We start from the raw sequence: 22,992 nt of genomic DNA, 5'->3' as shown, positions 1-22,992 counted from the left end.
GCAATACACATCATTTCTCCCCTGATAACCAAACCATCTCACCCTCATCTCAGGTTCCAGTCTGCAGACAAATGGTCCATGTGACTGAAGGATTATTATAAATGTATATTGCACTATTAGATTGTTAAACTGAGGCATTAGTCCGCATGAAGCATTCAGCTGTTGTAGCTGGTTGAGGTAGAGCTTATTGCATGTACTGTTAGGAACAGGCCAGATTCCCAATGACTAAAATGTAAATATTGATCATTTGCTAATCCTTTTTGACATATGCTCATATTGACTTTGTAAATATCTGCTTATTCTGAATTTGATGCAGCAACACGTTTCAAACAAGTTGGGACTAGACTAGGAAAGATATGGAACGCTCCAAAAACACCTGTTTGGAACATTCCACAGGTAAACAGGTTGATTGGTAACACGTGATAGCATCATGATTGGGTATGAAAGGGGCATCCTGGAAAAGCTCAGTCGTTCACAAGCGAGGATGGAGAGAGGTTCACCACTTTGTGAACACATGACTGGATAAAGGAGATTAATACATGGACTCAGGAACGCTTTAAATAAAAATGTAATGTTTGCAAATGACTGCATCCTCTTTTTTATTTACATTTTACAATTGTGTGTCCCAATTTTTTGGGAATCAGGCTTGTAGTTTAGGCCAGTGGTGCCCGATCTATAGGGGTCAGGCCCGGTCCCAATCTGAAGGATCACAAGATGTGGCAGGAGAGACGAAAACTCCTCTGGTACCCAATCTGTAATTTATTTATTTCTTTTTTTTGGACTTTTTTCCAATCTAATCCAAGTCTTTAATGCTTGCATTTATGTGGTTTGAAACACTGTATTGTTGCTATCTTGGCTAGGGCTCCCACAAAAAAGGTGGTTAAGTAAAGGTTTAATAAATAATAAAGAAAGACTCTTTCTGTGAAATTTTTGGATAATTTGACCACTCAAACAATTATTTAAATGAAACCATGGGAGACGTTTAGAGGGCCACTGTCTGTCACATCACTCTATTTTACAAGCCTGTGGTATGTTTTTACATCAAATCCTTGAAAAGCAACTACTGACTAGAGATGAATGTAGTGGAGTAAAAAGTACAATATTTGCCTTGGAGTAGTATATGAAATTGGTACAGTCAAGTAAAATACAAGTACTTCAAAATTGTACTTAAGTTTAGTGCTTGACTCATGCACATTTTCCACCACTGGAAGACAGTGTCACCAACACGCTCATGCAGAGACACTGGACTCAGTGAACTGCCTGTGACGACGTGAAACAGCATTGCTTTAAATGTCAGACCTACACGTTGACAGTCCCACTGCATCGTGCACATTCTGAGCGACTGCCATTTCATTTGAAACGATACTTACGACATCCACGGAGGCGTTAGTGTGGCCTATTTTTGTCTCTGATCTGATCTGACTTTGCCATAGTGTCTGATTTCAGTGCTGCCATGATTTTCTTCATCCCAGTATGATTTTTCCTTTTGCCCCAGTTGCCTTTTCATAACAAAAAAACTTTTCAAAAAGAAAGATTTGCATCTTAATGGATCTTAGCAACAGCAGAGGCCCTCTCAGCACCGTGCTTTTCAGAGTCACATGCATGGCTGCAACAGTATGTATCAACAAACAAACAAAAAATACTGTTTCACATGTCAGCTTAATACGCTTCCAGGAAGCTTGTTTCGATCGTGTCGTAAAAACAGATCACTGATAGCAATGTATTAGTGGAGGATTAACATGACTTTCGCCCTGCTTTCTGTGCACAATAAAGCTTTAATCTTGGCTCTGACTGGGAGGCCGGGCTGCTGTGTCAGGCCAATGAGGTGCCTCGGCGTCTGTAGCATATCCCCGCCCATGGGTGTCTCCTGTGGTGATGGTTGTGGTGGTGGTGGAGGTGGTGCAGCCGGGCCTGGCAGCAGACGCAGTGACAGACGCACCCCTGGGATTCCACCTGTCAGCCGCAAACACACTAATCGACAGGCTTCGTAGAAGCTGAACTCTCTGTCACCTCTCTGTCAAATCTTCATCTTCTCATTCGTCTGACAGATTCCCTCTGCCCACCCCCACCCTCTTCTCATCCATCCCAAACTCCGCCCATCCACCAGCCTGCATAAAATGCACTCGCATCAACTCTCCACGTCTGCTGCACCTAAGCCATGCTCATTCTCTCATGTAAAGAGATAAAATAAAATTAATAAAGTGGTTTTTGCTTTCAGGAATAATCTGAAATCTTCTGTGCAGCTTCTCACTGCTACCGAAACAAACCCCAGCCCCCCGCCCCCCTCCACCTAGCTGCTTTTCAGCTTTAATGTGACAGAGGTGGGCTTTAATGTTGTGTAGTAATTGGGTAGGAGAGGGAGAGACTGGGAGGAGGAGGAGGAGGAGGAGGAGGAGGAGGAGGAGGAGGAGGAGGAGGAGGAAGGGTCATGGTCATGTTTCTCATGGAGGTTATTCTGTATCTGTCTCTTAGCAACGACAGACCAATCTTTGTACAGTCCTTGAGTTGATTGGTGCGTTTTTTTCCCCTCCTTGGTCCCTGAAATGTTTTATGAGGGGGCTCCTCGGCAGACAGGCTTCCTCCCACATTCACTGCTTTTAAGAATGTTTCCACGAGCATCAGATGGGCTCGCTGAGGCGTGGCACTCGCTGTAGCTGAGCCTCCCTCAGTGGGAATGTGCATTTTTCACAAAATGAACGCCAAATTTTGGACAAAATGAAACTGAGTCTCGTTAGGTAGCATTTCAGATCAAAGTTCCTTTGAAGATGATTGCTCTATGATTATTAATCATTTTCAGTCTTTAGGTTTTGAAGTTTTGATAAATGGCATTGATAAATTAAGCGACTGTATCAGAGTTTGGTGGTCTGAGGCTGCAGCTTATCATGCCTGAGCATCTCACTATCATATCCCCCTTCTCTTCAGCCAGTGTCAGGGAAAGGGCAGCCCCTGGTCAAGGGTCACTGGAAGGAGCTGAGGGGAACCTCTTGATTCACACCGTCAGCTTGAAGACATCAGAGCAGGGAGCCAGAGTGGCGTGATGTCAGTCAGACACGTAGAACAGGATTAAAAGGGCAATTCAGGGACAAGGAGGGGAAATAAAGGAAGAAGGAAAGACCCTGTTCTCTTTTCCCAGCAGCTTAGATTTGACCATAGATAGATAGATAGATAGATAGATAGATAGATAGATAGATAGATAGATAGATAGATAGATAGATAGATAGATAGATAGATAGATGACAAAACATATGCCAGGGGAAAGACAAACGCCTTTGACACCATGTAATGTATTTCCAGTATGTAATGAAATGGCAAAAATGGACTAAGTATTGTTAAGTGGAGCTATTGATCACCTGTAAAAGATTAAAGAAGATTTTTCTTTGATCTGAAGAGGTTTCTGTGTTAAATGTGCCCCAGATTTATTGCTTTTGAACATGATTCCTGCACAAAATGTGAAATTGGTTCTCAGATAGCTTGCGTTTAATGCCAGCTTGCAGACAGATGGAGCTTCATTTCAATGATGAAAGTGCTTTTACTTCTCCTGAATGTAAATTTATCTCATCATAATGCCACATTCAAATCAAGGAAGTGGCTCAGGGACATCAGAGCAACTGCAGTGAACTTTTATGAACTTTTGCAGTATTTAATGTGGGTCGTCTGTAAGCTTATGTTGGCTGGTGTTGAAAACCTCCTGGCAAAATATGACTTGAAGTGTTATTGGGAAAGAGGATTTGGTCTGTCTATGGTCTGATTAAAGGCGTTAGGTAGAGCCACTGTGCAATAAGTATCATTGTATATAACTATTCCCTGAATAGGACAAAGTTCATGACTATATTCTAAACGTTACATTCATAACAATAAAATAATAATAACTACCTAAGAAAGTCGGTCAGTCAGGCAGTAAGTAAATAAATAGATAAATGTGAAGAGATCCAAAACTGAAAAAAAAAAAGATATATATATATATATTTTTTTTTTATTTATTTATTTTTTTTCATTTAAAAAAGGTGTGTCATCAAATATACTTTTTGTTGTATAAATATCAAGGAATAAAATACCATGAACGTTTAATTTCGTCCCAGAAGCTGTAAGAATTGTCATTGTCATTTTTTTACTGCTCCGTTTTTACTGGTTTGTTGTTTCCCACTCTGAAAGCTTTTTTTTTCCTTTTTTTTATTTAATTAATTCCTCACACTGCGCTTTGTTGTCAGGCTAACAGTCTGTGAACATACCGAATTATGTTTTGCGATGCAGTCCGAATGAGTGTGAAGTATGAAAACACGACTTTTGTTTATTCAGACGTGCTTTTCTTAATGGAAACTTTAGATACACGTTAAAAAGCACACACACACCGAAAAAAAACAAAAAAAAAAACCATAAGACCAAAAAAAGAAAAAAAGAAAATCAGGAAATTAAAAAGACAAATGCCGTATTTTTGGATGACAAGGAGGAATAAAGCTGTTTCAGCGGGAGCTTTATTTCAAGCTTTCTACTGAAACCTTGAAACAGACGCAGTAAGTCACTCAGTCAAGAGTGACAAACTCTTCTAAAGTATAAAATAAACTGACTCATCGTTGGCTTTAAATACTTTGACTGTATTTAAAGCATGAAATATTTCATCCACAACAGCGATTCACCAATTTATTCAGGAGCGGAGCTCCTCTCAAATCATCAGCGCTTATTTATTATATTCGCTTCCACAAAGAGCCAATCACACCAGTGAAACGCGGAAAAAACAAAACGGCAACACAACAGACAGGACAACGGACAATGAGGATTTCCACCATTTATCCACTGATTTCCACAGAAAAAGTCAACTGAGCTTTTTCCTCTTTCGCTGTTGAAGACAGCTTCAGAAACGGACTTTTCCTCCTTTTCCTGACGATCCACAGTGCAGAGTGAGACTGAGCCGCTCTCTGCTGCCCTGTTTCACTTCAATCCGATAATTATATCACACCTCTTTTCTCCCAAAAGCTTCTGGATTTCTGTAATCACGATTTTTCCTACAGTGAAATTATTTCTCAGCATTAAAAAAAGATATATGGGCAGCACAGTGTTGTTGAAATGAGATTTTGGGATGGATTGGGAGCCAGTTGGGCATCATCATACTGTAGATGTGAGAGTGATAATTATTGGTTTAGAGCATGCCATTGAAACGGCTCGAGAAGCCGCAGTAAGCAGCTGTTTCCCATCACATAAACTGGGAGGCGCACAGCAGAGCAGCCACGGCCCAATAACCACACTAAATAGTCTATTTCACTTATTAACATTCAGTCATAATTATACCGAGCGGCTGATTTTATTTGGCAACTCTGCTATAAAAGTCAAATCTTGGGAGAGGTGAAATATCAGAAAAGGGCACGTGGCTCCAGGGTGGCCCCTGCTTCCCTCTACAGTTCACACGAACAGCTGGAAAACTGTGATCCAGCTAAACAACGTACACTGACCACACACAGGGGCGTCATCTCGTTGTTTCAGGCCTAGGATATTATTTTTCTGAAATCTACTGTAGTAGAACTACTTAACCGGGTAAAGGTAATTTTACTTGTTTTTAACATGGTGTCACCGTTTTCCCATTTTTTTCCAGACGTGTCTCCATCATAAAACAAGGTTAAAATATTTTTTTCATGAAATTCTGGTGACTGCTCTGTTCAGGTAAATTAGCACAAAAAGGTTGACTTGCATCGTGAACAAGCTGGATTTCAGCTTGTTTTCAGCTTAAGAGGATCATTTGGGAGGGGCATTATCACGTGAATCTGATTTTATCTGAGGAATAGAATTTGATGGTTAGCGTAATCTATGAATTTGAAAACACTGTGATGTTAAAGCTTCCTGTGGGCTCGAGCCTATGGGTTGAATTGTCAGTCCTCACTTGACGTGATTAATATTCATTTTTCTAAAGCGCGATTTGATTGGCTAGACATTTTGAAGCCTGGAAGCTGATTGGCTAAGTCCAAAGCATGTTGCGTAATGATCCAGCCTCAGCTCCCCTCAAACAGCACAAACGCGGCGCTCTCTTATTTATGACTCGGACCAATCTTAGAAAAGTGACGCAAATACGGAAGCAAACGCAAACGCACTGGAGCAACAGTGCTGATATTCCTCCTCCTCCTCGCTCAGCGTCAGCCTGGACTGCACTGGTCTTCCTCCTCCACTGCACTCAGCATAAACCCGCTCCTTGTCATTTTCTTCTGTTGGACCTGTACGTGTGTGGGAAAATAGTCCATTGTTTTATGTTGGCCCTTTGGCCCAGAACACCCAGGGGCCGTCGAGCGCCCAGCTTCATCCTCCTCAGGGTAAACTGTTGTGACAGAGCACTCAGGGGCCCCTCATTAGCTCTCTGTCCACTAAGAAGCAAAGAAGCTGCTTTAATCCTCTCTGTCCTCCTCAATCTGGCAACACAGACACGATTATAATTCCATTTTCATTCTGCTCACTTGTTTTATGCAGGGTTTAACCATCTTTATGAATGAATATCCTCCTCAGCAGCAAAAAGCACGTTTGTTGAGAGATGTTAAGTTAAACTGGCTTAACATAGCTGAAATGACACTAGCTGGAGGTTCCTATCACCATTTGTCTAACTCCCTTTAAGAACTATTCATGTTTGGGTGTTTTCATGCTGGATTCACTGTTCTTATACACTTTAAATGGTAATTAATATGCAAAGCATTCATTTGGTGCAAAACAAAATCCAAAACCTTCATCTACTTTAAATTAAACCAGGGTGAACAGTGTATTTGCTGTCGGTTGTTCATTTTGTCAGTGTTTTAAATGTGTGTCTGTTGGTTAACTACGTACCTGATCAAGCCCAGTGCAGCAAAACCGCAGGAGAAAAGTTTCATGTTTTCCTCCTGCAGGTCTTCAAATAAGGCACCTTCAAATAAGTCTTGACATGCACATAAGGTCTGTCGACGGGCAGCAATTAGTTTGATTAAAATGTCTGATTAGTGACAATATTACAGTCAAACAGGCTCCAAAACACCAGACAGCTCTGCTTGGGATTCATTTCCTTTCTCAGTGTCAGTAGGCAAACTCGTGCTTGCTCGCTCAGACTCAGACACACACACACACACACACACACACACACACACACACACACACACACACACACACACACACACACTTTTTTTTCTTCCTTTGGGAGCGGGGGCAGTCATGAACACCATAGAACTGAAATGGCAAAATAAACCAAATACACTTTATTTATAAATCTTGAGTTATAATTTAATACGGTACCAATATGTTAACCAATATGCTTTCACAGTACATCAGAGTGGTTGTCAAAAAGAAGTAAACACAAATACACACTCACATACACACACCCACATACAGACGCATGCACTCACACAGACACACACACACACACACACACACGTTCAGTTCAGCAATACCCTGCAGTGGTCTTTTGTGCCATTAAGCGGCTTGGGCTCATAAATGCATGAATTATAATGAAATAGATTTGTAGACTTGTCCTGGGAAGTTGTGTACAGCTCATTTATCCCATTAAGAAACTGTAGTTACATTATAGAGCCTGCATCAGGCCCGGTCCTCTTAAAATCTCTCTGAGACAGTGTAAAAGACCTGGAAACATACATGAATCAGAAGTGTTTGATAATGCATTAATCATTAATCCAATAAAGTAATGTCATTACTTTTCCTTGTAACAAGTTACCAGAAAATGGTTCTAACTGTTAGACATATAAAAATGTCAGATTATCGTACAGTTATCTAACGTTCAGCCTCCTTCCCCTTGTCTATTTTTGCCATAATCAACCCGCTATCTCTGTTTAGAGGAGAAATAACAGAAAAGTTGAATTTCTGAGTCGTAAAATTCACCAATTTGATCCAAAATAAACACAATGTTCTTCGAGATTATCGAAAAAGAAAAAAAATGTGTTTAAATATTGTTTTTAGAAGGCAAAATGAAGCCTTATGCCTACATCTGCTCGGAAATATTAACTAAAATATTTAAGGAGGAAAGTAATGATATTACCTATGAAAGGAGTAATGCATTACTTGGCACAGCCTTACCCTGATCATGAGAAGTGCATTTCCAAACATGGTTTTGCTCTTTTTCTTCTCATTCTTTGTATGTCAATAATGCAAATAGAAATCCAAAGTAACTTAAGCAGAGCATTAATATCACCATTCTGTCTGTACACAGTTGAGCAAATGGGTTTAAAGTCAGATGATGTTGGGTTTCAAACACCTGTGTTAAATCTTTCTGAAATGTTCCTTTAGGTCAAAGTGCCATATCTGGAAGGTATGAAACAAAAAAGAAACAAAACAAAACAAAAATAATATAAAAAAAAAAGGTTGACACAAGACAATCCCTGCACGTTTCTCACTGGCCGGGGCAAAAATACGCAAAACATTTAAAAAAGGAGCCAAAACATAATTTACAAGCACGATAAATATACACAAAGGGTCCAATAAATATTGTTTGTTATCCCAAAAACCATAGACTGTGAGTGGTCACCACACTGCAAAAAATGTCCATCATAACCAGTCATTTCATCTCATGAAATATTGCTTCTCTTTAAACAAGTAAAAAATTCTGCCAGTGGAATCAAACCATTGAACGTCAGCAGGGACTTTTCTAGATACACAAGAACGCAATGCAGAATAAGGCAGATCTCTCCTCCCGTATCAAGAAAATGGAGGTTGGTACAACAAAAATCATGAACTGAGATCATCTATTTTACATTGAACAAGTAATTATCTCATTCCACTGGCAGTTTTTTTTTTCTTTCCTTGATCGAAGCAACGGAGATTTGATGCTGCACTGAAATGACTTGATTTGACGTGCGGGATCATTTCCTGACCTTAGCTGCACCACGGTAGCTTTTCCCTCTATTGAATAGACATGTAGGGCCAGTTGAAGCTGCTTCCGGACAGCAGCATGTCCCTTATCAGAGTTTCTATGGGAGTTTTCCCCACCAGGCGCACGAAGAAAAGCTGCTCTATGACAGAAGAGGAGACGGTGCGGAGGGAAGGCAAGCGCAGCAGCAGCTTCCCAAACCTGTTAGGCTGGTTGGGATACTGGCTCCTCACATACTCCTCTAAAGCACACTGGGATTTCTCCTGCAGACCCTCCACATGGGCCATGTCCGACAGACCACAAGCATCTACAGACAGAGAGGACGACAGCGAGACAGGAAACAGACAGGAGAGGGAGCGGTCAAGACCAGCGCTGCAATCGAAAGGAACGCCAGCAAAAGGAGGAACAGTAGTGGATGACGCAGTGTTCTATAAATATAGGTGAACTGTGATCATTAGAAGGCAAAAAATTCACCAGAACCAAAAAAAACAGTCATATTTTTAGACAAAAAACAACAGTTATTGCCTTGAAAGTTAGTGTTTTTCATATACTTGCTACATCACTGATCAAGACATTAAAGGGACGGGCAGGACTGCAGGCTACTAAAATAGTTTACTATCTTATAATAAACAGATCAGATGAAGTCTGGGTGAGATAGTAACAGAATAGTAAAGCAGGGACATGCAACACCACCCGTGAATAATACTTTCTAACAGTCAGTCAGACATGGTCAGGTAATAAGTGCAATACAAGTGCAAAGGTGTCACAATGTAATATGTTAATAAGTAAAATCCCTATGAGTGCTGTGGTGGAAACATGCATCCAACAGCATGAAGAAGGGAAAATCACTGTACTGCTGCCCGTCACACACTACCTCATCAGTCTGGTGACATTAGGGATCAAAGACGGAGCTATTACAGCCATTGAAATATATAGAATATATGTATAAAACCCTGCTCAGCATGAGGAATAACTCAACTATTGCTGTGTTTGAGAGCACATCAGTAGAGCGTGCTGCTTTCCTGTAAAGACCTTTGCATACTGTATGTGTAGTACCTCTACACGCAGCAGTCCGCTCTGTTTGCACTGTAACACTGCAGAGCGGATGGCAGCAGGGGTTAAAGAACGGTCTCTGTGTCCCAGTTTACAGACACGTGTTCAGATGTGCTCCTGGGGACTAAAATAGACTTACAGTCCATAGGAGACCATTTTTATTTATCACTGCGCTGCTACTCATTCTTTTGAGTTCCAGTTCCCGATCCAGCCCCCAAACATCATTGTGACTGTTGTTAAATTGCTCTGAGATGCTGGTGTGAATTTTACAATGCAGTGTGAAGCTACAGTTTCTCTTGTTTCAGTAAGGGTCTTTTAAGAAACAATTAGTTGCAAGACAAATTCAAAACTTAATTTAAAGATAGAAGAAAAAGAAATACATTGATGTGGATTTTTTTAAATTTTTTTTGTAACTAATATTCACCGCACTGGCAAGAATTAAGATTGGAAAAATATTAATTTCTCCAATTCAATTATTTTAATCATTTAAAATTAAGAATTTAAATAAATGCAGCTTTAAAGCGTACTAAATTCACATCGGTTAATCTCACTGCTTCCTACTTGGGGCTTAAATTAAAAAAATAAGTGTTTGATAAAATAAAAGTCTATTTGATAAAATACTTTGCTGATGCATCTTTTATGTGAAGCAACAGTGGAATTAAATGTTAGACGTCCAGCCCTCTTTTCTTTGGCATAGATTAATGTATGATTCAGGCAAAGTGTCCTATATTTTAGGGGTTGCAGGGATTTGATACAATTACAATAATAATAAAAATAAATAAATAAATAAATAAATAAATAAATAAATAAAAAACTACCTCACACACAGCCTCTTAAATGTTAAATAATGATAATAAACTTTACAAAACTGATCAACTTAACTTAGTTCCTTAAGTTTAAGGGGCTGAAAAACTTTGTTGATCCCAATCAATAAAGAAATGATAGAGTTTACAAGACTTTTTAAAAGGAAACCAGATTTTTTTCCTTGTTCTTTCTTTCTTTCTTTCTTTCTTTCTTTCTTTCTTTCTTTCTTTCTTTCTTTCTTTCTTTCTTTTTGGGCTTACTTTTTGCTTTATCACGTGTGGAGGTCTGACTTCTGATCAGATTGAATTTTAAGGAATAATAATTGTTTGATCTGAGCCTCTAAGTGTCTTATTTTTATTTTTCAGTAAAAAGAAGAGGACCATAAGCCAGCGCGTGCGCTCGTTTAAACGAAACATAGCCCCCAAAAACTGATTTTACCAGAGAAATGAAGGAGTGCGCAGTGCCGGTCATATTCTGAAAAACAGGGCTCTCGTGGTTTTCCTAGAAAACGACACATTTCTGTGAGAGTCTACTGGTTTTAATCCGCTTATTATTTCCCACTTCACCAGTGCTCATACCGTCACTGTTACCATCCGAATATTCGTTTTCTGAAAATATTTTTTATTTGGGTCAAGTAAGTAAAAAATGAAATGGTCATTGTTCAGCTTTTAAAATATATAAAAACACATTTGTTCAGACTGGTGCTTGCTTGACTGGATATCATTTTATTTTCTGTCTTTTTTTCCTTTTTTTTTGGACCGAGATGAGAGGTTTTGGTAAAAACACCTCTCAGCCATCCAGGCCTCCGTGTTTGGGTGTAGAGAAGGAGATCTTACCTGTGGTGAACAGCACGATGGCCTTAATGCAGCTGTACTCTGCTGAATCCACGTGCAGCACCTTCAGCTTCTCCACCTGCTCCTGGAAGACCCGGATGTGGTCCATGAAGGCCACCACCCGGTCTGCGGACATCGGCGATGCGTGGAGGCCGGCGGCGGCCAGCAACGGGGCGACGTGGACGGGCATGGAGCACTGCGCGGCGTTCAGGACGAACAGTTCGCTCCAGGTGAGGCGCAGCAGGGCCACCTGGTCCGTCACCTGCAGGTCCGGGAAGAAGGGGATGTTGCGAGCCCACTCCACAGCGCTGAAGAGCATCCTGGCCGCCAGCTCGCAGATGTTCTCTATGCCCATGATGTTGTTGCTCTGTAGGCACTGAGAGCCGAACCTGGAGGTCGGGTAGGGCTCGGCCCGCAGCAGCAGGGAGATGTATCCCGACAGGTAGGAATGACACTGGAGAGGGTCGCCGTTTGTCAGAGCAAACTGGCCGTGATAAGACTGGGTAGGAAGTCTGCCTCTCTGGACAGCTGTGACGAGAAAGAGCAGAAATATCAAATCAAGCTGGAAGGCGATTAATGCGTACAACATGATCAAAGACAGACAGGCACGTGCGGGAGACATCTTTTAAAGCAACAGGGACGCACTCGTCTGTCGGTCATGGAGTTCATGTGCACGGTCATTTGTCAAATGGACGTAAAGAATCGTAAAGTTTCAAGACATCCGAGCTTTGCAGGAGCGTACAACGCCAACATTTCCTGCGGGCTACAGCGGCAGGCCGAGGCGAGGAGAAGCCTCTCCAACACACACACCACGACCAGTTTTCAGCAACACACACATTCTGCTCCGAAGCTATTTTTAGGCCACGACCTGCAGATAATGACGTGCGAGATTTTTGTTTGTGGGTCTTTGAATGGGTCTATTTTATGTCAGATTGTTTCTATTCACGATCAAAACTGTCGCGTTTGCGCCTTAAACGCGTGTCCTCTAATATTAGCCACTTTCTGGCGACTAACTTCGCTTGTACCCGCTCCTCACAGTCGCCCAGGCTGCTGGGCCTGTGGGCTATTTTTTCTTAATTTTTGATGGTGAAATAATCTGCATTGAACTTCACTGGAATTTACAATGCCACTGTTTTCGAAATGCTCAAATGTCAGTTAGTTGTTTTGGAGGCAGTAGCCTAACAGAAGGCTCCAGCCGACAACGCCGGGCCTGTTCGACCAACATGCATTATGAATAGCTGCGAGTTGACGCGCACGCACGCACACACTCACACACTCTCCTAGTCCATATGCGAACACATTATCTATCAAAAACGTCAAACACTTGAATGCTACAATTTAAACGAAAAAACATCGAAATTCATTTCAAATGCAGCGAAATGACTGTCGAATTTGAACACGTGACATTTAAAGCGGCTTCAGGCTGTTTGAGCCACACAATGGCCATGCAGGACGCACAGGGAGCAACATAACACACTGCACATGCTACACGAGGCTAGCTGGAACACACACCTCTCTGTAACAGCACAGGCTGCACAGTGTGGACAGTGTAGATACCAGGAGCCCACACAGATAGATCACACGAACAGAATATGAACAGGCGGAATTTATCTCCTCCAAATCTCCGACTAGACAAAGGCAACACAATGGCCGTGTCCAGGAAGAAATCATATGGCTGTACACATATAGCATGCACAAAATTTATGGCAATTTATAGGACAGGCGTGTGGTCATAAATGATGTCGTTAAATGCATACTGTGTGAAAGTAAACAGTGTCCTGGATCATATGATGCGATGATACCGATAACAAGAACAGGAGGACGCCAGCCCGTACCTTCCCTCCTCATGCCGACTTTGAGGCATTTCTTGAGGCGACAGTACTGGCACTGGTTGCGGTGGTGCTGGTCCACGGGACAGTTCCTGTTGGCCCTGCAGGTGTAGCTCAGGTTCCTCCTGACGCTGCGTTTAAAGAAGCTCTTACATCCCTCACATGTGAACTGTCCGTAGTGCTTCCCGCTGGATTTATCCCCGCACACGATGCACTCGATCTGCTGGCTCTGGTGTTTGTCCATGGACGAGGAGGAGGACGAGGAAGAGGAAGAGGTGGTGTTGTTATTGTTGGTGGCGGTGGTCGCGGTGGTGGCGCTGGACGGATTGGGCGGCGGTGCGCCCTGAGGTGCTGCCGCTGCCGGGGTTATTTCCAGAGAGGGCGCCGGGTTCATGTGTCCCGCCAGCTCCCCGGGCAGAGACAGAGGTGCGACCTGGGACACCGGGGAGGAGAGGGTCCCCTGACTGTCCCCGACGCCCTCGGTGTTTCTCCATGCCACCATAGCCATATCGACCGTCTCCAAACTTTGCGCGCCCAACTTTCCTCTTTTTTACGCGATAATTAGAGCACGCGATTTGTCTGCATCAATCACTAATACAAATTCAGGGAAACTGCGGCATTGTTGGACAAAATTAAATACAAGTTACGCTTCAAAATACGAACAGAGCGCGTGAAATAACGGCCATATAATTATAACGCGCGACTTCACAAGTACAGAATGGGCAGTCACCCAGAAACAGCTTCGGCGCGGTGGAAATCCAAAAAGAAAGCTTCATTCAGACCGAGATAATGCACTATAACATCCACAGAGGGGAAATAAAGACAGACAACACTGAACCAAAATCCACGGAGGAAATCAACGTTATCCCAAAAATATAAAGTCTCTAAACAGAACACCATGCGTGCAGATCCTTCATCAGAGATGGAGTCGCCGGACCAGGCTTTCCAGACGCTCCCTGCTCTCCCGATCAGTCAGAAGTTACGTTAAAAAGACAACGGATGGGAGAGAGAGAGCGAGAGAGAGAGAGAGAGAGAAAGAGAGTGATGGATGATGATTTTGATGATGCTTTGCTTGGGACGGAGGAGGAGAGTGGTGCGTCCTCGCGTCACGGGCTGTGACACGGTGACGTCAGTGTTTGGGGCGGGGTTAACGCGAGGAGAAGCTGGTCTGGGAGCAGCAGCAGCAGCAGCGTGGGGCCCCAGTTGTGTGAGTGAACGCAGCCCCCTTCCTCTGATCGTTTCTGGTTGTCTTCTCTCTTTGTTTGCGTGCGTGTTGCTCCGGCTACTTGACTCCAATACTTGCAGTGACTCCGTCAGACCATTGTCTCTGTCTCGGTCCTCTACTCGGAAATATAAGGAGAGTGCACGCTTAAGCTCTCACGTGAGGAGAGCAACAGACACAGAAGCAGCACATCCTGACTGCAGTAATTTGATGCCACCTAGTGTCATCAGTAACTTACGCAGAAAATTGCCTAAGACTGTAAGATGCTCTTGACCGGCACGGCTTGAGGAGATAAATCTACTCCATTACTCATGAACTGTCTTCAGCATGCATCATCAGACAAAGATGACTATTATATTCAATTCACTGCTCCCCTCCCAGCTCCGTTGCAGTATCTCAATCCGGACTGTAATTTTATTTGTGTAATTGGGCTTTTCTCAGTTCTCTCATCATTTTATGTAAAAAAAAAACAAAAAACTTTTCCATTATATTTTTTTTTAGAAACTGCCACACTGTAAATTTACTAAATGTGAAGCCACTCATGATCGTCTGTCAGTTAAGAGGGAAGGGAATATTTAATTTTCTCTCTCTCTTAAACAAGATTATTGTTTCTTTTTTGTTGTTTTTTCTTTTTTTTGTTTTTTTTTAACAATAATAATCTGAGGAGTGCACAGTTTTGATTTGCAGGTAAAAGTGCATATTTAATAATGTTTAGATGTAAAAAATAACAAAAATTATTTTAGACTAATGTTAAATCTACTTAATTGCAGTTTCACCAATAGAGAAAACATCTGGGATGTTGTGTTTCTGTTTTTCATCCCTGTCACTGTAGTTCCAAATGCTGCTTCTCATTGCTTTAATGAAAGATTTCTGTTATCACTAAATATACTGGATTCATAGACACATGTCATATGTTTAAAATTAGGATAAGATCTAAATCTGTCTGCTCTTATCTACTTCAACAAGCATCAACATCTATATATTATAGATGTTTAAACAGTATAGTTGAAACAAAGGTTCTGCCATTCTGTGCTGTCACAGAGATCATATTCACCCACACTGGACTGATTCAGCACATTGCATTATGTTTTATCCAGTTTAAGATGTATATTATACTGATCTTAATCAGTACAACTAATATAATATGTTGCTTCATAATACACACAGACAGTATAATACAACTGCACCAATTTAGAGCTGGAAACATCTGCACTCACAATGCATGACTGCACCTACATTATACTTATAGGATCATATGTACAGTGTTACCCTCTTGTCCCAGTACCATCTCCACTCTGTGTGCTGCTTTTAGCTCCTGATGTGTTTCTGCACCAATGTCACAAAGACTAACTCTTGTCCATATTGTGCATTCAGGGATTAAATAATTTCAGTGTTCATGGAGGCTCTTGGTAGCAAATCACTGCCATGTGAAAATGACTACATCACCATTTCACTGTTGACTCATGCTCCTGAGTCCTGAGGCTGAGTGTGCCGTCATGTTCTTCCAGACGGCCAGCTTCGCAGTCACTCACTGACTGCTCACACACAAAACAAGCTCTGCTCTGCCTGCTAACAAAACACACGGCTGACGTCCAAGACCAATCAACAGTGGAAGGTCAAGGCTAAAGTGTTCACTACACTGGATGGGGATGATGCATTCCTCCACAGTTTAATGCACTGACCTCTCCCCTCCCCACGCTATCTGGTGACAAGACGAGTTCACATTAATCGCAGATTTGGGAGTTTAAAGATGATAAATCCCCAGTTTTTGCTGATCTGATGCCCTTTAAGACTTACCACACAGAGAGAGCTGAAAGCTGACTAATTAGAGACAAAGTGAGGGAGAGTATGGACAGAAGAGACCTACTGTGTGTGCAAAACCACCTGGATGCAGCACTGTGGGAGGCAGCACTGACTCGCTGCTCAGAGACCAGCAGCATTTCTTAAGGCTTCAAGGTGACTATGTAAACACATATAGTTGAATTACAGTTCCCCGCTAAGCTCTTTACCCCCTCTAACTACCATATGGTTATCTGTTAAATCCACCAAGTGTGTAATATCAGGACAGGTACAGTACAAGTATGACAGACCTGCTCGAGGTGAGAGAGATGAGCTCGTCCCATGACCTCTGTGCTCATCCACTGGGGGAAACCTAAAAAGGACACATGCACGCATGCACGCACGCATGCACGCACGCACACACAGAGGAGGGTAGAAAAAGTACCACAATGATGTCACGTTGTTGAAAATGTACTAAGACAGACAGTATTACTGAGAGTGTTTTCAGAATTGTGCATGTTATGCTCCTCTGGGACAATGCAGTAGTATTCATGGATTTCAAGGAAATGGGCGTGGCGTAAGCTCGTTACGTTAATGAGATTATTGGTTGTGATCTAAAAGTACACTGCAGCCTGTCTCATATCCTCCTGCTAAAGTCTTGGCCAAGCCTCAGTGAGTGTGTAGATCTGGCCCAGCCTGTAGGCCACAGCAAAATAAAGGAAGCAAATGATTGTAACAACAACAACAACAACAATCTTCCATTTTATTTATATAGCAACATTCAAAAACAGTTATAAAGTGCTTTATAAACACAGAACACATTTAAGACACAAAGAGTAAAACAAACTTTAAGTTAAGTTAAACACATGATAAAAGACAAAGAATGTATGGGAAAAATCAAACAGCACATACTGATACCAACCAAACCAAACAGAGTGAAGGTGCACTGCATGTAGGAGAACCAGCGAGGGAGTGAGAGACAGAAAGCTGTGGCCAGTCACATGATTTGCCTAACTGGACCTAAAGGGGAGACAAACACACAAACGTACAACCTGGACGCCACAGGGCACCCCCCTTGAAAACAGGATTGGAAATCCTAGAATCTACTTAAGGCAAGATTGTCAACTACAAAAAAATAACAATTTGCCATTTAAAGAACCAGTGTGTAAGATTTAGGGTGATCTATTGGCAGCATATGGCCGAAAGAGAATGTAAAAAAATGTATGGTGTCATTAGCATTTAAACCTGAAAATAACAATTGCTGTGTTTTCCTGTCCTTAGACTAAACTCTTTACATCTACAGAGGGAGCAGCCAGGTCTTCCCACATGCTTAGAAAAGGCTCAGATGAGGGGCACTTAGGTGGTTGCAATCTGCAATCTTACTGCTAGATGCCACTAAATCCTACGCACTAGTCCTTTAAAGTGATAATAACTAATCAAAGTTAGAATGTAACAGAAAGAGTCAATGCCAGGCGCTTTTTTTTTTTTTTTTTTTTCATGTATTCATGTAAAATTGAACTGGTAGCATACTCTCCTCCTCTCCTCAGATAAGTATATTATTATTTGCACTCCTAATAATTACTAATGATAATATATACTCGACATTAAATTGGAAGGTCAATCTAACAGGCATGAATTTAAATCTTCTGAATAAGTTGGCAATTTTAGCATTCTCTTTATGGGCTAAGAGGGTGTTGTGTATATATTATATTTATATATAACACCCCAGTTTGAATGTGATGTCCAGCAGACTGTGGCACATTTGCTCACAGGTCAGAGTTCAACTTTCCCATCCTAGCAGGTTCAGCAAAACAACAAGTCAAGTGAGGAAGAAAAAATTTGTACATGCCACAGTACCAAGGGAGGACTACTCAGTGAAAACACTCTGGCCAAGGTCAAAACGCTGCTATAAAGATGTGTAGGGAGAGTAAAAGTGACGTTGAACAATGACTTGTAACCAAAGTGTAACTCAAAATGAAAAAATGAAAATGAAATTACAGCAATATGCGTTTCTAACATCATCTCTTGTTCAAAAATCTGAGTGGATGCTGAAGAGGACAGGTACTGTAGATTGTCTCCTTGCTGTTATGTCTGGCAGCCATTGAAACAAAGCCGGAATCACTTAAGGCTGCTAAGCAGGGTCAAACCCTGGGCAGAGAACAGCACTTGTCAGTTAGATTAGTGCACCTCAGCCACCGCTTCACCTGTGACTGCTGGACCGCTTTTCACCTTTCATTAACCCCACACCACTGACCTCTGACTCCTCAGGGCCGCTGCAGCATTCACCATGAGGTAAATTTCATGCTTGAGAGACACGTTGTGCTACATGTCAGTGTGCAATGATAACGCACCACCAATGGTCTTCCCTGAAGTGAGCCGAGCCCTCCTGGCAAAGTGAAGGGATCCTCATTAGGACTCGTACAGAGCTCTACTTAACCTCTGACCCCACTCAGACGAGAACTCATTATCTGGCACAAGATTAACCCACATAGCTGAGTAAATGATGAAAATACATACAACTCAACTTTAAAATGAGACACAGTCTTAACAGCGAAATAAGCCAGATTAAAAAAAAGATACCAGAGACGACTGCTACCGTCTGTCCCAAGTGATGCATCATCAGTACTTCACATGTTTTGCTCATGTTAATGTCTGCATACTGTGGAGTGCATAAATACAATAATTGTCTTTATAAACAAGGGATGATTGTTGATCGAATTCATAAATACAAAGAGGAGAAAACTTGAAAAAAAATACATCTTGGTTAAGTAGTGTGTTGTTATGTGTGCTCTTTTACAGAATGACATAGACATGAACAGCTTTAAATGAGCAAAATGCACCTTTTTAACTGTTTGATGCATAGGAGGGATAAAAATTACCCGGCTGATATGTTTCTATTTTTTTGTATGGATTTCCTATGGAAATGAATAGGAACAGCTCCTTATCTTTTGCCACACACAGTACAGATGTTTTACATATTAGTTACAATTATCTGAACGAGGATCTGCTATTAAATTTGTACCCTGTTTTCCAGCTAGCTAGCATTAGCGTGATTATGACTGTAGAAGTGGATGAACTGTTGCCATAAATAAGTAGTAGTAGCTTAGGTTAGCTTAATTAGCTTAGGCTTAGGTCGCAGGGTGGAACGATGGTAACACTGTCTAGCCTCACAGCTAGAAGGTCCCGGGTTCGATTCCCTCTGTGAGCGCCGGGGGCGTGTCCTCCACCATGCCTTCGGTGCCTGCTCGAGGAAAGGGGCCTTTCTGTGTGGAGTTTGCATGTCCTCCACGTGTTCACCTGGGGGATCCTCCATAAGAAACTCATGCTACAAGTAGCATCACTTAGAGGGACAAAATATTTAAAATATTAAGACTGATAATAACTGATGACAAACATAAATGAAATAATGCTGAATTCAGATGATTATTTGCAGTGAAATTGTGAAGATGGCATACACAGATTTATTTTGAACAAAAACTATTATTCTGTTAAGTGTCATTTTTGACTCACGTATTGAAAAGTGGAGATTGCAATGCGCTATGCATGGAAGGGTTACTGGAGTGTTTCAACAATTATGTGTCATGTACTCAAGTGTTTTCTTTGTCCTGGTTGGTGAGCAGCAGTGAAACTGGATGGCGGTGAGGAGGGCAGGAGTTGGTGCTTCCAGGAAGTTTCCTTGTCCTTGATCTGTTGATCTGTGACCACTGCAGGGAGGTGATGCTGGGATGTTGTGATGTACTTGACGTTACATCGGTTCAGACGGCTGTGTGAAGGCCAGGAGGGACATAGACACTAGGAGGCTTGTCTGAATGACACAGAAACTCAAAAACAGTCTTTCTTGGTGCTTTTCAAGGTCAGGTGGCATAAATGACTGTAATTCAGGGAGACTGTCCCTTTGTATGTGTCTGCATTTGGAATAGTTTCCAAGAGGATGGGGCGTTGTATGTGTATAGTTCTTTAAAGGAGGCATTGAATATGGAAAGATGGAAATGGTGCTATGCTTTTAATTTGGCATTTAAATGACGAGATTTTTCTCTGCACAACAAAAAAACACAACAAAGACAATCTTTTCTCCAAGAGGACCAAATGTCATTCAGAGCAAAGACACTTCTTTTGTCCTTCACAGCGGCACATTTCCTCAGACTGAGAACACTGTCCACTGTTTTGATTGATCATCTATTTGTATCTATTCATAGAGGCCAGATTCATCATCCCAATTTGTCAAGTTGCTGGAGTGCTGAGTTAATTATGTGCGGGAGAGCTAGGAAAAGAAGACAACCTCCTGTTTAGACTCATCTGAGGTTTCCCTGCCTCACCTTGGCTCCAAACGAGCAGGCAAAGCTTCACTGGGCTACAGGAGCTGCTTGGCACCATGGGTAATTAGTGTGATGAATGCTTTAGTGGAACAAATAGTGGCAGTCGCTTGTCTCGCTCATCGTGTGGCTGTGCTGTCGTAGCTCAGGGGCTGCGGGCTCATCAGGGTAATGGATGATTCTGCAACAGGACTATCCCTCAACCAACAGTGCCACTACTGAGCGGGAAACACAGAGTTTTACAGGCTTTTTTCCCCGTGCGTCCTGAAGACATCCATGCTGGTTATGGATGTCAAGTGCATGTTTGGAAGGTTACTAACCATCAATAAGAGTTTAGTCTAGAAATACGTTATCAAGAAAATATTTTTTTAAGGGCCTGGACACAGGAAATGCAAGACTTGAGAAATTATAATAAGTATTTTTTTTTTTTTTTTAATATATATATTTTTTCCACATAGCCTCTCAGGAATGCATATGTGCATATGCAAACATCTTCATATTAATCCTCTGTGGGATTCTCTTCCATGCCTGCAGTGTAGAGCCGTCGCTGCTGAAATGATGGATCACATTATTAGATTAGAGGGGAGCAAGGACAGCCAGCTACTGGATTTGCAATTCACAATCTCTCTTGTAATATGGACCTTTTCTGCATGAAAGGGATAATTGGGACGTTGTCACTGAGTCAGATTGTGTTTCTTAACAATGTGGGGAACCTTGCAATAAATCAGGTCAGCTGTCAGAGCCATGTCACAAGACGGGGCATTAGTCAAATATGCAGAATAATTCTTTTGCATACAATGTAAGGAGGAATACATCATCATTTATTTGAAGTGAGGCAAGTCCAGATATCCTAATTTCTTCAACAAATGAAGGGCATATGGTGATTTTGTCTTCTGGATGAACCTGAGGGCAGAGACAGCATGAAGGTCTGGCTCTTTGTGCTGTCATGTCAGTACCAGCTAATGGCCTGTGCTTACTCTGTGCCTTGACTTTTCAACCCAGTGTGACAGTGAAGAATATGCGGCACATAGGGCAGAATTCTCAGTCATGTCATCCATGGAGCGGAAGCTGAATATGTTGACTGCCACAGACAGGTAATCCATAGCTATATCGGTGAAAAAAAACAAAAAACACAAGTTCAGTGAAATGTTTCGATAGCAGCCAGACCCACAGCTAACAGAGCGTGAAAGACAGGCGAGGTCGCGGAAAGGTTATATCTGGGTTCAGGAGGTGAGACTTTGGGGATGTGGACACGTCAGTCCAGCAGAGTCCTCAGGTCAATGTGAAGACAAGTGGAAGACACATTTCTCTGTCAGCACGCAGAGAGCCCGCACGGGTTCAGGCTTTTGTCGTGAAGTCCCAAGTCATTGAGTCAATAGCCAAGGAACATGACACAACCTCTCACAGTCACTCGGCATCAAGCGGAACAGGGAATGGCATGCTTTCCATTTCACTGCACCGTGGCCCTGGCAAGACCCCGTCTGCACTCGAGAAACAGGAGAGCTCTCAGCCCCGGCTCTCGCATAAAAGCAACGCCACAACCTGGCCCCGAACACATACGTCGCTCCCTCAAAGCAGCAGTACAAGGTGATCCACCGGTCAATCCATAACCCAGGCTATTATCTCCGCTGGCTGTTGTAGCACGGCAGGGAGGCCGGGGGATAACCAGAGGGCTTGGATGACAGGAAATTAGATCATAGCAAAGCACAAGCACATTTCGATTAAACTGATGTCAGGACTTATCTTCTTCTGTCAATGCATTTAGACGAGAAAAGAAAATGTGACCTTTCACCTTATCTGAGACTAGTAAACCATACATCATATTGTCTGTGCATGAAAAGCAATGTCTAAACAAATAAAAATGAAGTCTTCTGGATTCCACAATATTCCACATATCATCATCTTATGCCGTGGTTCCCTTTTGTTTGTGACTCTTATAGCCAGCACATTTCTACCGACCCATCATTACAGTATGCATATCAACAATACAGTATATAAGCTGTGAGCACTTCAGAGACAGACGTTCCCTTTTCAGATTGTTTGATTGTAATCCGAAGAAGGTCTTTTCTATCTTGGCTATCATCTCATGACCCCTAAAATTTATAATGTGGCGCGTTTGTGGGGCCCCAACCCCCAGGTTTGAATTCATTCATCCAACAAACATGCGGGGAGGCCAATTCATTACCCTCCACCCAAATGCTGTCATTTTGCTGCTGTGTTTCAGATGGTTTTAGGGACGGCAAAGTTGGTCTGTTGGTTGGTCCACCACTTTTTGGTTCAGATGGAAAAAGCTCAACAATCATTGGAAAGCCTTGAAAGTTTGTGCTGGCATTCATCTTCC

General features: G+C 42.1%; 1 protein-coding gene across 1 annotated transcript; it reads right to left on the bottom strand.

Moving 5' to 3' along the window:
* Positions 1-7,168: 7,168 nt before the first annotated feature.
* On the bottom strand, positions 7,169-14,396 carry LOC139350656 (COUP transcription factor 2-like). Its single transcript, XM_070992208.1, has 3 exons — positions 13,344-14,396; positions 11,512-12,036; positions 7,169-9,125 (listed from the first exon to the last, which is right to left on the bottom strand). The coding sequence occupies exons 1-3, from the start codon at positions 13,843-13,845 to the stop codon at positions 8,851-8,853; spliced, it is 1,302 nt and encodes a 433-aa protein (XP_070848309.1). The 5' UTR covers positions 13,846-14,396; the 3' UTR covers positions 7,169-8,850.
* Between the last annotated feature and the right edge of the window lie 8,596 nt (positions 14,397-22,992).

Source organism: Chaetodon trifascialis, chromosome 1, assembly GCF_039877785.1.
Source record: "Chaetodon trifascialis isolate fChaTrf1 chromosome 1, fChaTrf1.hap1, whole genome shotgun sequence".
NCBI lineage: Eukaryota > Metazoa > Chordata > Actinopteri > Chaetodontiformes > Chaetodontidae > Chaetodon > Chaetodon trifascialis.
Note: the sequence above shows the minus strand (reverse complement) of the source record. Positions and strands in the feature narration are given on the sequence as shown.